General features: G+C 41.5%; 1 protein-coding gene across 1 annotated transcript; it reads left to right on the forward strand.

Moving 5' to 3' along the window:
* The first annotated feature begins 4573 nt into the window (after positions 1–4573).
* Positions 4574–15499, forward strand: osr1 (odd-skipped related transcription factor 1). The gene is made up of 3 exons (XM_030443043.1): positions 4574–4971; positions 11510–12211; positions 14770–15499. Exons 2-3 carry the CDS (start codon positions 11538–11540, stop codon positions 14900–14902), a joined length of 807 nt encoding a protein of 268 aa, XP_030298903.1. The 5' UTR covers positions 4574–4971; positions 11510–11537; the 3' UTR covers positions 14903–15499.
* The last annotated feature ends 683 nt before the right edge of the window (positions 15500–16182 follow it).

Below are 16182 nucleotides of genomic sequence, written 5' to 3' on the forward strand. Positions count from 1 at the left end.
GATTTGGGGTTCAGTATCTTGCTCACGGATACTTGACATGCAACTGAGGGAACCAGGGATTTGAACCAGCAACCATCCTTGGCACTCTACCTCCTTAGCTCCAGCCAACCCAATGTAGTTGAAGAAAATTTATACCAATGAGAACCGATCGAATTTGAGTCTTCTTTGAGGCTCCTTGGAAGAGCAGCAATAGTTGACCCCAGGTCTGTCAAAGTTCTGTTCCTCTGTCTGGAGGAGGAGACTAAGGAGGGCAGGGACTTTGGACACCTGATCCTCTTTAGGACCTGTGGGTTCCAGGGTGTCCAGGGTCTCGTCTATGATGTGGCTGGAAACTAATTAAGTAGCCCAAATTGGACAAATCAGACTTGATGAGGATATTCTTCTATTGCCAGTCAGATGCTGTCAGCAGCAAGGCTAAAGATAAATGGGAGGAAATTGTCCTGGCCAGTTATGCAAAAGGTGAGAGTGTGGTGATAAAACTGTCATTTAAAATGAAAAATGTATTAATCACTGTTCTGTTTTTACTGTGTAACTTTGCACCTTGATATATATATATATCAATTAATTTGATGAATCTGCTTTTTCTTTTCTCTTTACTCATCTGGTGTTTAGGTTGACTGGATAGTATGTGGGTGTGCCTTGAAAAACCATGATAGGAAATACAACCATAGCAAATTCTCTGTGATAGTGGCAGTACAGAGAACAATGTAAAATAGTTCTGAAGCAATAAAAATCTCCTCTGTACCAGCAGCAGTTAGGACAGGCATGCTGAAGTCATAGAAGCCGGGCCTCACTTTCTGTGTGTGTGTGTGTGTGTGTGTGTGTGTGTGTGTGTGTGTGTGTGTGTGTGTGTGTGTGTGTGTGTGTGTGTGTGTGTGTGTGTGTGTGTGTGTAGCGCACCTGCATGTAGTCCTAAATTTGTCCAAATCAAAAGCAGCTCCAACCACAAATAGTTCCAGTGTGAGTCAACAGTGTGTTGGTTTCTTTGAACAACCACCCTCTGTGATCATAAAATTGTACATTCCTTTATAGTCCACTGGATCTCACCCAAAGGCAAGTGCTAAAATGCCTCAAGTATATTGTCACAAGGTGAAGAGCATTACATGCACTTACGGAGGAAAACAAAAGAAATGATCAGTAGGAGGGAGAGAGACAGATGGAGACAAAGAGAGAGAGAGAGCGAGAGCAGAATGGAAGATTGAGCTCTGGCCCCACGGTGTTGTGTTTAGCTCTAATCATGTCCTGCTGTTTGAGCTCAGCTCCGACTAACTAGGACCCCAAACAGCAAGAAAGATTAGACGAGATAAAACTTAATTGACGCCCATAGCTACACTGAGTCACTGCAACAGCAAAGCGTTTTATGACACAGAAAAGAAAATGTTAATCTAAATAAAACCCCATTCGGACACCATTAACATTTAAAGCGGGAGGTGATGACTGTACACTCACTCAGTTCCTCGCTAATTTAAGCCATCGTTCTCAACAGCATTTTAAACATCGATAAATTCTGGGATGGTAACAGACGTGGGCAAACCACAGGACAAAGCCAAAAGGTTGAATTGAAGGAGAGACGCTGTAGAAAAACAGTCAGAACTTTAATCCAATTTTCATTTTGACTAACCCTTTAGAGAAAAAAAAAAAAGAGGCTTAGAACTTTGAGTATCATTGCTTATAGTTATAGTTGTTTGTACGTCTGTGGGCACATTGCAATTATCGACTGCTAATGGCTAATTCTGAATACTTTCAACCCTTTGATGCTCAAGCTCTGCCTACTAATGCGCAACATGGGTCAGAAATGACCCGTGTTCATTTCTCATGTAAACACATTTCAAGTGTCCTGACTGCATTCTGCAGGTTTGTGACGCTACGACAAAATCTGCCCACAGATCCTAGACAAGAGACGGAAGGACGTACACCTGGCAAAATACTTAAATCCACTTATGTGGTAGTTTTTGTTACAAGAGGTGTCTCCTGGACCATGATGACACACACACACACACACACACACACACAAACACACACACAAAAAGCTGAAACCAATACCAGCCATGGTGTCACGGCCGGTAAAAAGACTTGCATACATAAAATGTGCAAAAGCAGCCGTGTTGGGTCGGGTCATGTGTGGCAGGTGAATAGTTTGCTGCAGTAAATATGTTCCTGAGTGCAAACTTTTCCAGATATCAAAAGTTCCTTTAAAATTCCATAGTGGGTGACTTCTAACCCATGTGTGTAAAATGTATGTTTAAATACAGACGAGAGGAGATGTCGGTTAACTTCGTAGTTTGAGTTTGTGATCTGTTCTGTGGATCGGATCACGTTGCACTGTGCGTCCAACACTTTGCCCAGTGTTGAGACCATGTGACCCGGTGATTTTTGATTCAATTTCCTCCCTGATCAGATATAATTATATAACTTGATATTTAAGCATAGTGTACATCCACTTGGATACAGAAACTGGCACGAGAAGACTATAATGTAATATCATGACATTCTCGTCATTTCCTGCTGACAGCGATTTTCTGTAAAGACCTGGTGAATCATAATTCAGATTGGGGGCATCTCATTGACTCGCCTGAAGACCTCTCGCTGTGCAGCGCTGGGTGCGCTGCTCTCTCATCTAATCATGCTGTTCCCAGAGTGACAGTCGCTGTGATCCAAGAAGTGACGGAACATTCCAGGGCAACAAATCTCTGGGTTTTTTTTTTCTGTCGTCATTTTACCCTCCGATGTGTTCTGGTTGGGGTGATGCACTTTCAGTCCCCCCCCCCCCGCAAACGTTATTTGGAAACAGACTGGGATGTGAAGGCATATAAGAGTGACAGGTGCTGGCGTCAGTTCAGACCAATCAAATCACCTGTTGTTCGCCCTAAAATCAGAAATACATGTTTTCCTCATACCCGTAGTGCTCTTTATCCATCCTGGTTGTTTTGCTGTGGGCTGCAGAGTTTTGGAGATACTGACAGCTTTCTCTTGAATATAATGGAACTAAATGGCACACGCATTTGACCTTGCTGTGAACAGATTCATGCGCAAACTATATTCTTATTACACCAGCCAGCTGTGTCCCTGCGCAGAGGGAAGCCTGCTGCATCTACATGAACAAATTAGTACTTGTAACAGCACAGTTGGGTCATGACGAGCAATTCCGTGACCATGGAAAGCAGAGGATCGTTTCTCAGTGTACAGTATTTGTTGTCTATTTAGGTAAAAAAAAATGTTTGTGAAAATGCGATCCAGTTTATTCGAGCCTCAACTCCAAAACGGCTGTCATCAGGCACACTTACACCGGGACAGTCCACTTCATGTGTGTTTTAGTCAAATGATGCAGAATCAGTCTGTTTTAATTCATCACGCTCACGGTGACATGTGTGCTGTGGCTGACCATGCAGACCACAGTCAGTGGTGATGGTTTGAGTGATCAGCGGTCACCTCAGTGGAGCAGCTCTCCAGCAGGTGGCAGGTTTTGTTCACTCTAGCATGGTCGTCCTGCTCGGTGCAGGCTGCTGTTCACTGCAGCACCACAGGCTGTCATCCTGCTCAGCTTCCCACACTGACCGTCTTCACTGCATCCATGGTATATTAAAAAGAAGTGCTTCCTAATATGATTTTAGCGTTTAAACAAAATTGTCTCTGCTGATTTATGTTTTTTTTTTTTTTTTTTTAATGATTTAACTGATTTGACTTCACATCCACAAACCTGCAGATGTTTTAATGTTTTCATTTGAAGGTGAAATGACTTGACACTTAATAGTGAAGCAATTTATAATATTACATATCTTTCTTTTAGTGATACTGAAATCCATAGTGTGAAACGTGATATTTCATCACATGTATTTAACACCTGTCATCGCTGACAAACATCTGCTCAGAACTTCAAAACAACCTCAGGGTGACCTATATTCTGCAGCACCATGCAGCTTAAAGTTAAAGTTTAGTTCCACTGAGATTTCATTTGGTTCTTTGAACCCTCGGGCACCTTTTTAATTCACATCTGACTTGGTTGTATTTTAATATCCGATAACACAACTTTGCGCTTTGGAAATCAGCGACGGCACATTTTTTACAAACTCCCCAATAAGTTTAATTGATGTTAAAGACAACATGTAGAGAACACGTAGAGAACATGTAGGCTGCGGGACAAAAGGTCGACAGAGCTTGTTTTTGTTTTGTTTTGTTTTTTTTAATGCTCGATGCTGTGAAGTCACAAACCCTCATCTGATGGACTGAACCTCTTTTTTTCCCCCCAGAGAATCGTTTAAATTGCAAAGCTGAGCTGAAAGGCCTGGCACGATATTGATAATAAGAAGGGAAACATGTCCGTATGCCTTCGAATGCTTTTAGTGCACTACTTTTATTTACAGTTAATTATTATTTAAAAAATAAATATATCTATATTGAAAAAAATCAGTCCTCCAGATGTAAGTAGAGCGTGTGCGCACTGCTGCATGTACTCAGTCCGGTCGAGTTTGCGCCCATTAAAAAACACAACAGCTCTTCCACATATAAGACGCGCTCCCGGCGGACACGCGGGGCTCGCAGAGCAGCAGTGGTGTTGAGTCCTGTGCGTTGTGTTGTATGTGGGCTGGCTGAGTGACGCGCCAGTAGGAGTCGGACTCTGCGTTGCAATAAAGAGGCCGCGGCAGCTGAGAGCGCAGGACAGTGCAGCGGAGAGACGTCCCAACACCACAGACACACCATCACACCATCCACCACCACCTCCTCCTCCTTCTCCTCCTCCTCCTCCTCCTCCACACCGCCGCGGCTGCAGCTCACCCTCCTGTCTGAGCTCACACCACCAGCACCAGCAGCAGCAGCAGCAGCAGCAGCGGAGGAACATGCTGCCGCTCCAGCCGACTCGTTAACTCATCCACAGCGGGTACACACGGCTGTCCAGCGGGCTTCCACACCCTGAACACACACCAGGACCCCCCGAGATATAGGAGGAGAATTTCACAAGATCTGTGTCTTCTGGTAAGTCTTCACTTTTTTTATATATATATTTGAAATTAATGAGACGAACTTAAGGAGACCGCTCTGTGTGACATTATCTGGATTTTTATTAGGTTTTAAATTGCAGCTCAACATTCAAAGTGAATGGCAATTATTTCCACTTATTAAAAGTCCGCAGGAGTTGGAGGATTTAGACCTGAGGACTGCGCTCCAGGTGTGACTCAGTCCTCCATGGTACCATCACAGTGCGTCCATACTGTCAATATCAGCTCTGATGTGTCTGCATGTGTTAAATGATATTGAGGCTTTCAAGCGACAACAAATAGATTTATTTATTTTTTTTTTTTTTCAATTTGATGGTATATGATTAAAGGGGCATTGCGCTCAAATGTCCTTCCCATGGAAATAAGATGTAAACGTCTTTTAAATACAGCCGACCAGCAGAATAATATTCCCGGTGCACATGCGTTGGTTCCGTCTCTTTGCAACACTCCATACACAGTTTTGTCAATTTTAACAGCACACATATTTCTACAGGAGACAGACAGAACCGAAGTTTTGATCCCACTGCATGTGTCTGTTCGCTCCGCTCATTAATGTGGAATCAGTCGAGAGCTTTGACACTTTCATCCTCCGCCGGCTCGGTCACTAATTAATGACGCTGCTCCGCTTAATGAAGACCCGCATTTGATGAAGTCCCATTTGCATGAGATCAGAGGCGCTGAGTGCAGATGTGGCCTGTTCCTCATCACCTCCCTGCGTAAAGATCAGACCGCGGTGGTGGATGTGTCTCAGCGCTTCTCCGCTGTGGAGGCAGGCTGCGGGGTACCAGCTGACAGACCGGACCGCTCACTTCTCTCCTGCCAGTGTAGTGGTTACCGAGAAGGTCCCGGTGCTGGAGAACTATCCAGATCCGTCCGTGAAGCAGCCACACTGGGCTGCGCGCAGGATCCTAACCTGGACATATCCAAACCATCCAATACGTTCCTTTTAAATTGTAGTAAATAAGTGAAGGTGCAAAAGTGTTCCACCACTAATGGGAACAAATCACCTACAAGTTATTTCATGGAAATCCAAACGGCTTTAACAGCAGTCCGCGTTACGTGAATGACTCCCAGCATTTGTTTTAGATTTAGAGTAACTACAGGTGGCTGTTTAACGTGAAATGTACGCGTTAATAAGTCTTTTTTTTCTGTAATCAAGTAAGTCTGTTCAATTGTTTTAATTGTTTCTAGAAGTCATTTGATAAATAAAATAAAATAAAACATCTGTCTAGCAGTAACACAGCTTTTCTGAGCATCACAGTAAAAGTCAAACCAGGTCCCTGCTGTGGAATTTAAAAAAGAAAAGAAAATCACAGACTTGATTTTTATTGGAAACAGGTTAAACATTCTTACTGGACTGGCAGATTATTATTTTTTTCTCCCTCATTTGAAGACAAAATCAAACTGAAAGGAGTTCAATTGGGAACATATTGATTTAAAAGATTTCGGCTCCTCTTACCTGTTGATGTTGTGTTGTTACTTTGACTTTACTTCTCAGGTGAAAACACCTGAGTTGAACACAGCAGTGTAAGCTTGAGTCACTGCTGCATTCTGATGAAGGACAGATTTAAGACTCTGACCAGCAGGGTAAAACGAGACCCTCTGCCATAGACAGGCCAGGGGCCCCCAGGATATATCTAACCACGCCCCTGTGACCCTCTGGGGTATTAATGCCAAGGTACAAATGAGGATCATATGGATTTACTGCGTAATGAAGAGACGACATGCGAACGGGCCGTAAGGTGTGGCTCTCTATGTTTGAGCCAAACAGAGAGCGTGCAAAACTCGGCAGAAATGTATGTCAGTGTCATGTCAAAGACATCATGGAGAACTCATTTTACCATCACAATGATGTGTGTCTTATTACGCCAATAACCAAAGTTATCACAACTACAGTAATAACATCTTTTCACATGTACATTTTAATAACTTCCCCTAACTAAGTCACATTTTACGGCTTTAGACTGTTCTTTGACTGTTTCATCTGATGGCTCTAGATAAGATAAGATAAGATAAGATAAGATAAGATAAGTTATTTATGTAAAAAGAAAATTGTTATGCAGCAGTTTCAGTGCAAAGCAGTAGAGATACAAGTACATGGACTGCCTAATGTTTAATATCAGTGAGGTGTTCATCCAAAAATATACACAATGCTAAAATTATAAACAGGCTTCCATGAGGCTCATAATTGGTTGGTTGCATATAGAAACGTATGAGATGGGACCTATTGCTGTGTCTGTGTGTATGTATATGTCTCCAACCTGAAGTACAGGTAAGTGGAACCAGTTAAATGGAAATGGGATTTGCGGATAATGTCCTGTTATTGCACATGAAAACCTGTTACGTGCCATACGTCAGAGGGTGGCAGTGATCGTAATTCACAGTTACTTGTGCGCACTTTTTATTATTTGTGTTTATTTAATTTTTATTTTTAACACAAGTTTATAAACCCTGCTCATAGTTTAAACCAGTGGTTCTCAACTTTGAGTTGAGAAGACCTGAGGAGTCTGTAGATACATCTGAGAAGTCCCCAGATGTTTAGAAAAATGGGGGAAAAAAAAAAATCCCATGTCGATCAGCATTACTGCTTTTTCAGACTTTTATCTAATTCTTGATTTTAAATAACACTATTCAGTATTTCTTTTCTTTTCCTCAAATCAATCAGTCTGAGAGGGAAACACTCACCACAGCCGAGCTGCTCACAGCTCTAATCTAATCTACAGGGTCATAATGTGTGACATTAAGGGGTCACAAGTCGAAAAGGCTGTTAAACTGTGAAACAGTATTTGAGTTAGTTATAACCACGACCACATGAGCCAGCCTGGACGATGCTAGCTGTGAACTCTCAAGTTTGGAGTGGTGAGCTTTAAATTAAATATTTTCTCACCGTGGTTTTTCTTGCCTGTATTTTTCTTAAAATTCTGTTGACCTAAAAGTCGTCAAAGTGAAATAAACTGAGGGACAAATTATTGGAAGCAGCTTACAAACGCACCCTGTGTAAGGTTTTAATTATAGAACATAAACTTCACCGGGGCGGTAAAAAAAAAAAAAAAGAAGAAAAATCTGAAGACATGATCTATGTCTTTAATAGTTTGGCGTGAGTTGGACCTGCTCACTACTGTAGAAGAAGAGAAGCTCCCTTCCGTTAATCATCCCTGGCTCTGGAGTGTGTACTACACCCGGCCTGATCGTGTTTACGCAGAGGTGAGAAGCAGCGTCTCAGTCTTCACGACGAGGCCGTCCGAGGTGCTAAATCTCACAGTCTCTACCAAAGCGAAGGGCCACATGGCTGTTTGGATGTGGAGGCCCCTGGTATGCAGACATCAAAGGGTTAAAGGTGAGCAGAGGCTCAGCAGCGCTGCACTTATCTCCTCTAATGACCTCCTAAGTAAAAGTCAATTACTTCTGCGTCATGATCAGAGGGGAAGAGACAACAGGGGGCTGTTTGGGCTCCGCTGCTCCTCATTACAACCACTTCACTGCAGTTTACTGGATGAGCGGCCCGGCCTCAGGCTCGGGGTTAAGGCTTCTCTAAATGTCTTGTTTCTGAACAGCAGCATGTAGCATCAGAGCTGCCACATGTAGGTGAACTCTCTCTGGCTGTAAGGTGCTCTTATTCTTTCACCAACACTTCAGGCAGCAATATAACAACCAGACAAGAATGAGTCACCTCAAAGCGATAAAAACCTCACCTTGCTGACATGAATACAATTTGTTGTGTTTATGTAAATGTTTATTAAAGCAGCACTGGTCTCTTTTATATTTAATGACTGGCGGCCACAAATTAATTTACGGCATGCATCATCGAATCCACTGGCTATAGAACTCACTATGATATATTGACATATTAATCATGGTCTTCTTCGTCTTCTTCTTCTTCTTTTTCTTATGTTTGTTTGTTTGTTTTTATTTGTATTATTGATAAACAATTTTAATCTATGCAAAAATCGATTTGCCAATAACTATTACCCTGAATAGTTGAAAATGAAATAAAAATCATATGTTTTCAAAGGCTCAGTGTTACTGAAAATATAAATGTTCTACTTGTTTTTTCCATCACTGAAGACAAACATATGTCCCCAAATTCAGACCAACATGTCTGGCCTCTTTCCCAAGCTCAGGGTTAGCAGGAATTTGGGTTTGAATGATAATTTTTAATCAGCATTATTTAAGAAAAAAAATTACAAAGAAATCTTCGGCCTGACACGTGCTCAGTTGAATGTTTTTTTTTTTACTCGTCACAACTCCTTAAAGTCATTACTGTAATTACGGTAATGAGTTGGTTGAAAAACCGAAGAAAATCCTATCTATGTTTATCCAGGTTATGATTACAAATGTGTTTCACTAATGATTTACTCTGTAAACAGTTGTTGAAGAAGTAAACACACCCTGTCCTAATGTAGACACAGCAACACCACAAGGAAAACATATTCTATTAACTTGCAAATCTCTGAATTCAAGTAGTATAAGTACTCATTTTGAAAAATGTCCTCTACTTCAGTGTTCTTGGTACATGCACACTGGCAAACTTGGGTCACTTAAACCACAACTACAATGTCATCTTTCATGATTCTTTCATGATTTTGTCATTTTAATCTTAAGTAATCTTTCATCATTCATAATTTCATATTTGTCATATGCACAGTAGTAGGATTGGTGTAACTACAGTAGTAACCAGTAGGAGAAGAATTAAAGCAGTTATACAAAAATACAAATACTCACTTTACTAAAACAACATATACTGAACATTTCAGAACCGAAAACGATCTTGGTGTTGCAGAAATGCACCTGCATTGTTTTTATTAAAAAGTATTATGTGATTGAATTTTCATATTGATGCATTGATAAATCAACAGCAGCCTGATGATGTACTTTATACATTTTTGAGTAGTTTGATTTAATGAGTTTTGGATGCGATTTTTTTATTTGACAAGGAGCTGTTATATAAACGTTCTTCTGCCACCTGGGGTAGTACCTACTGCCATCAGATAAATGTTGCAATGAAGTAAAAAAAAAAATGTATATTGTCCCCTGAGATTTAACTGAAAAAAAAAAAGAAAAAAACTTTTGCTGAAAGGCAGCACCTGGGTTATTACTGAGTGTGCGGCAGTGATACAGCAGTTGTGGCTCAGAAAGCTGTCTGCTGTCAGATGAGAAGATGAGGCGAGAGGAGCGGCCTGTGAGAACAGGGACTCGGAGCTGCTGTGGCTCCCGTCCATCAGCGTGAGCCTCAAACAAAGATACATTATTGTCTATTGTTATTCCTGCTTATCAAACCTGATTTAACAGCTCACAGGTATTTCTCTGGCTGAATGCTGCCATTCTGTTCCTCTGCCCTGAACAGCCCCAGGCATGTTTCTGGGAACAGGAAACACCCTCACACACACACACACACACACACTGCGTTCTTCTCTGTCTGACGTGTCTGTGTGTGTGTATGTGTTAATGCTGCCAATTGTTGTGTGTTCACTTTCTCTGACACATTCACTACACATATGCACATGCTTGCCTTAGTGTCTAAGTACACGTGTGAGGACCATCAGTGATGGTGTGATGATGATAATCCTGATCTTTACTGTAATCACAGCTTTGATTTGAAAACGACTCAACTTTAAAGGACCATACCAGTGTTTTTAGAGTAAAAAAGAAAGAAATGGTGGACAGGTCAGAGCAGACTGATGGAACTTTTGGAGCTTTCTACAGTGAGGATCCAAATCAAGGGCCTTTCACATGCACAGCCTTAATAAACTGATAAAGAGGTCCCCTTCAACAGCTTTATCAGTTAGCCAGACTGGATGTGTATTGGCTCCTGATAGAAGTGTGTGATGTCAAAAGGGGCTGTGGGGAAGCAGCAGGGATCTGGGTAGATGGGGGGTGGGGAGTGAGTAGACCAGTAATATACATTTCAGTCATGTCTATGAAGTACACAATGACAATTTTCAGTTTTGGGTGAGGATGTGGTTAGCTTAGCATAAGTAGCGAAAGCAGGCGGCTCAACGTAAAGGTAACAAATAGCGAGCAGCACTTCTAAAGCTCAATAATTAACACCTTCTTTTAATCTAATTTGTTTAGCTCTTATTCAAACCAAAATGTAAAAATGATGAATGTCGTTTTAATGGGAATTAAATTCGTAAAAAATATTTATTGACATGCATAGTCCGGTGTTGTCAAGACAGTGAACAGCTCAGCTCCAGCTCCATGCCTGAACGTTAGAACAAACGTGAAAAATAATGGAACACTGAGTCCATTTCTCCACAGAGAGAGGAGAGGAGAAATTTGATAACTTACTGTCTTCCTGTAAACTTTGTTTTAGCAGTCATTAGCGTACCGGTGTACTACTATTGAAGTTAAACTATATGTACTGTATATGTATGTACTGTACTGTGTTTGTGTGCATGTGTGTTTTATTGACCTGCTCGTCTTAGTTGCTGTCTTCACTGAATTCACTTGTGAAATCAATGCGACTTGGCCCAAAAAGCATGTTTTCATCTGCTCATGATTTCTGTCTCTACCAGAAGGCGGGTTGGAGTTTGTGTAGCAGCCATGGGCAGCAAGACTTTGCCAGCACCAGTCCCCCTACACCCGTCTCTCCAGCTGGCCAACTACTCCCTCCTCCAGAGCTCCACGGGCCTCCAGCTGCCAGCGGATCATTTTCACAGCATCTACAGCTTCAGCGCCTTACACGCCATCCACCTTCACCAGTGGACCCTCGGCTACCCACCATTGGCCCTGCCCCGCTGCGCCATCTCCAAGCTCCCGGCCCAGTTCTCCTCCATGGCCTCCATCCCCATATTCCCTCACCTACTGCAGCCCAAGCAGGACTCAGCAGGGCTGCTGCAGAACTCCAAGAACAAGCCCCGCTTTGACTTTGCGAACCTGGCAGCAGCAGCCACCCAGGAGGATCATCTGAAGGCAGAGGACCTGAGCATGTCGGGTGCTGCTGCCGCCGCCGCGCAGGCTTCATCTCACCACCAAACCTCAGCTGGCCTGGGATGCCTCCTGGATGTGACCAAACTCTCCTCTCCTGAGCGCAAGTCCAGCCGAGGCCGACTGCCCTCCAAGACCAAGAAAGAGTTTGTCTGCAAGTTCTGTGGCCGCCATTTTACCAAATCCTACAACCTTTTGATCCATGAGAGGACGCACACGGATGAGAGGCCATACACCTGTGATATCTGCCACAAAGCCTTTAGAAGACAGGACCACCTTCGGGACCACAGGTGAGAACAAATGACATAGTGAACACTGTGTTTTCAGTGTGAATAAAGGGTTACTTTCTGAAAACTGTGACTAGGTGTGGTAACAGACTCAAACACTGTTCTCACAACATCCTCATACCTAAATGACTGATTAGCTTGAATGCCAACAAATCACTGTTTCCAAAACAACATGACCTCTGCAGCATAGCAGCAACAAGCATACCTTCGTTGAACAGACACAGGCCAGTTAGGTTTAATCAAGGAAGCTACTTGGTTAGGTTTAGGAAAACATTGTGGTTTGGATTAGCGTAATTAAAATGTATTACCTTTTCTAACTTCAGTTACGAACATAAGTATCTTATGTACATCCACCCCATCCTCTGCCCTTCCTCCTCCCTTTGCGGATGTCGTAGCACTTTATGCTACTTTACCTGACTACCTTTTATGTAATAATTACTACAGCCTCTAGAGGTCGCTGCCTAATAACAACGTAATTATAGGTCACAAAGGGTTGCGACTGTGAAAATCAACCTATATTGTTGTCTTTTCGGGGCTGTCACTTTTTCAGTCTTTTTCAACTAATGCCCAAAAAATATGAGCCATTATCTTTCTTCATATTATAACTAATAATTCAAAACATACTCAGGCTGGAACGACTGAATAGCTTGAATGCTGGTGAAGAAGCTTGTAGACTGCTGCTGTCACAGAAGACTAGTATGCTTGTTTATTTTACGAGGATTAAAAAATGGTTGTGGTAGTTCGCTAGTTGGACGACATCAGACAAAAATGTATAATGCTGACTTTATTGATAATATATAAAACTGCATATCATGTATACACCGGAGACCACACATAAATAGCACATTAGCGAGAGGGAATACAGTTTCAGTCCTCCAGTGGAGGCGTTCAGGCACATTATGAATGCACTGTAGTTAGTCAAATAAAACCCAAAAGAGTTATGTTTACATGTGTGTGGCGGGAGTGACACACAAGCCATCCAAAGCCCGTGTACACTGTGTAACTGTTACATGAGATTCTCATGAGCCACATGAAAAGCTGAAACGCCTCCTCTGTGTAGACATGCTGTCAGGAATAATTGAGAAAGGGTGAGTTGTTAAATGCTAATAGTGCAAAGAACACAATGATTCTACCATTTGATTGCCATCTGCATTTCATTACCACTTTACCAAGCTTGTCAAAGACTTTGATTAATCATGTTCTTAATATATTTTGCCCTCATCTCTGTCATAAATCAGCTCTATGTCAGCAGTAACCTGACATGCAGCAGCAGGTTAAAGAGCTTGGATCAGGGTGAACAAATATTCCATCAGGCAGAGTTTAAAGACTCTGTTCCATAGGTGTGGTACCAATCGCAATCACATTAATTACATTTTCTACTTCTAAATGACAGAAAGTGAGTTACGGAATCTTACTCAGTGTATTGGCGAAGAGTTATGAATGTTACAAGTAAAAGTTTGTTTCTTTGGTGGGTTTTTGTCACTGAAACAACAGGACACAAGATGTTGAATATGTCCAAATGTCGAGATATTTTGCTGGTTAGATTAACTAGTTGTGTGGTTAATAAATAAATACAACCAAAGAAATGAACATAGAAAACTAGAAGAGTACAATTCCAAACCAAATTCAAATCAGTTAATTAATGCCTGATTCAATGTCATTAATTTACATTGCTCCAGGAAGACACTTTAGTGACCATAATGGTAAAGAATATCTTGTAATGCAGCGTTTTATGCTACTTTCAGGCAGTGTTGGAACTCATGAGAATTTCCAAGCCAAGCTGTGACATGTAAGAAAACAGATCAATACCGTGTATCACCCAACCAAATCACCGTTTTCCAAAATGACTATATATCACTGTTCCAGAAACAACATGACCAGTGACAGATGTAGCCAGTATCCGTCGTACTGTCACAGTTTGGTTAGATTGAGACAAGAAAACCACTTGGTTAGGTGAAGGGAAACATTGTTACTTTTGAAATGTCCATTACAAACATACCGCCATTACTTAACAAACTAATGCAATGTATGTGATGTAACTTCGCTTAGTTAGTGGGCTAAAAGAACTCACCGTTGACCTTTGGTCTCTCACTGGTCATGAACAGTGGTCTCCTAAATGGAAGTCCTGTGCTTGTTTATCCATCCATCCACAACCTCCTCACCATATAGGCGTTTCATTCCATACACTACTGCTACTCTCCCTCATTTGGAGGTGTAATAATTACGACAACCACGTTATTACAAACATAAAAAGGGGTCATGTTAACCTCCATTCAATTCCATCCTATGTGGTTGTTTTTCTGATGAGGAAAAGCTCCTACATTGACTGCCACAATGTGAATTCTCAAAACCAATCAGGGATTTATGCGTAGGTGTTTACCCAAACAAACTTTAGCACCAAATCATTGTTGAGCATTGTTTCTGAAGATGTGTATTTTTGTTGTTTAATTGGAAGGATACGTCAGGCCCATTGATCTGTTCAGCACTAGTGATGATGTTCTCAAATCTTTCACAAATCTTCTTAAATACTAACAGGCGTCACTGTTGTGTTCCCCCTGCAGGTACATTCACTCCAAAGAAAAGCCCTTCAAATGTCAGGAGTGTGGGAAGGGCTTCTGTCAGTCCAGGACTCTGGCTGTCCACAAAACATTACACATGCAGGTCAAGGAACTGAAGCCAGCCAAGATCAAGTGATTCACTTTGCCAGCAGGGAAGGGATGGGGACACTGGAAAAACAAAACCAAAAACAACCACAGCCAAAGATCAACCAAAGACTTTTTCATCTCAGCTGTTGGAGGTCGAGCCCTCTGCCTCTATGGGAATACTTTTCAAGGATGAATAATTTCACCAGCCAGTTCCTAAGAAGTAATACCGAAATAAGCCTTAGTGGAGAAGTGTACGCTTAGTTGTCCAAGCCCGACTTGGCTGAGAGCTCAGTGGATGTGTGGAATGGACATCGGGAAAAAAAAAAAAAGAAGCCTTGTGGGTGCTCACTGCAAATACATCGCTCAGATGCTTATAATCCAAAGACATTATAAAAGGGACATGAATCTTATGCAATTCTTTTTTTTTTTTTACAAAAAGCTGAGAATGATCAAAGCCATGTTAGCATAGACACATTTTCCTCCCTTTCAATATCACATTCCAATGTTATTTTTGTACAGATACATTATATCAAAAAATGTATTTTTGCACTTTAACCTGATTATTGATTATTTACATATATCACTGGATTTCTTAAACTTATTTTCAAAATGAATAATCATTTCTAAATAAAGTATTTTACTGTAACTATCAGGTGTGTGTGTCTGTTTGTTAGTTAGTTAATTAAATGTTGCTGTGTGAGGTAAGAATTATGTCAGCAGGTTGTTAGAAGTTACATGAAGTTCAGCGGACAGCATAATGTTTTCACCATGATCCTGATAATGAGGATAATGATGGTGAACAGTTGCAGCAAAAAAAAATAAAAAAAAATAAAAAACAGAAGAAAAATGAATAAATAAATAAAAATAAAAACATGTGTGAGGGGATGTTTTGTGATAAGCAGCCATTTTTGCACTGAGAACGTGTGACTGCCTGCTTTTACTGTGGTTAACCATGGATTCACAGCTTGTCTTCTGATAGAAACTATATGCTATTATTGTGCCTGCTTCATAAACAGAGTTGCCACATGAGACTGGGTTCAGACAGCCACTGCGGAAGGCAGCAGAGGAGAGAGACAAGGAGGATCTGCTCTCTGCCTGACCCACCTGCAGCCCAGCTAGATATCAAGCCTGCTAGATACAGAGCTGACGTCTGCGACACATTGACAACCTACAAAAACTGACATTTTTTTTACAAAGACAGAAACATGTTATTCGATTGTGTTTAATGCAAATTTACAACAAAGCACTTCACAGCATTTGTAAAGTTGAGCCTTATGTCTTTCACTTCCGTGTGTCAGTGTGAGATGTATACACAATACATTCCCAGGA

Source organism: Sparus aurata, chromosome 16 (assembly GCF_900880675.1).
Source record: "Sparus aurata chromosome 16, fSpaAur1.1, whole genome shotgun sequence".
Lineage (NCBI taxonomy): Eukaryota > Metazoa > Chordata > Actinopteri > Spariformes > Sparidae > Sparus > Sparus aurata.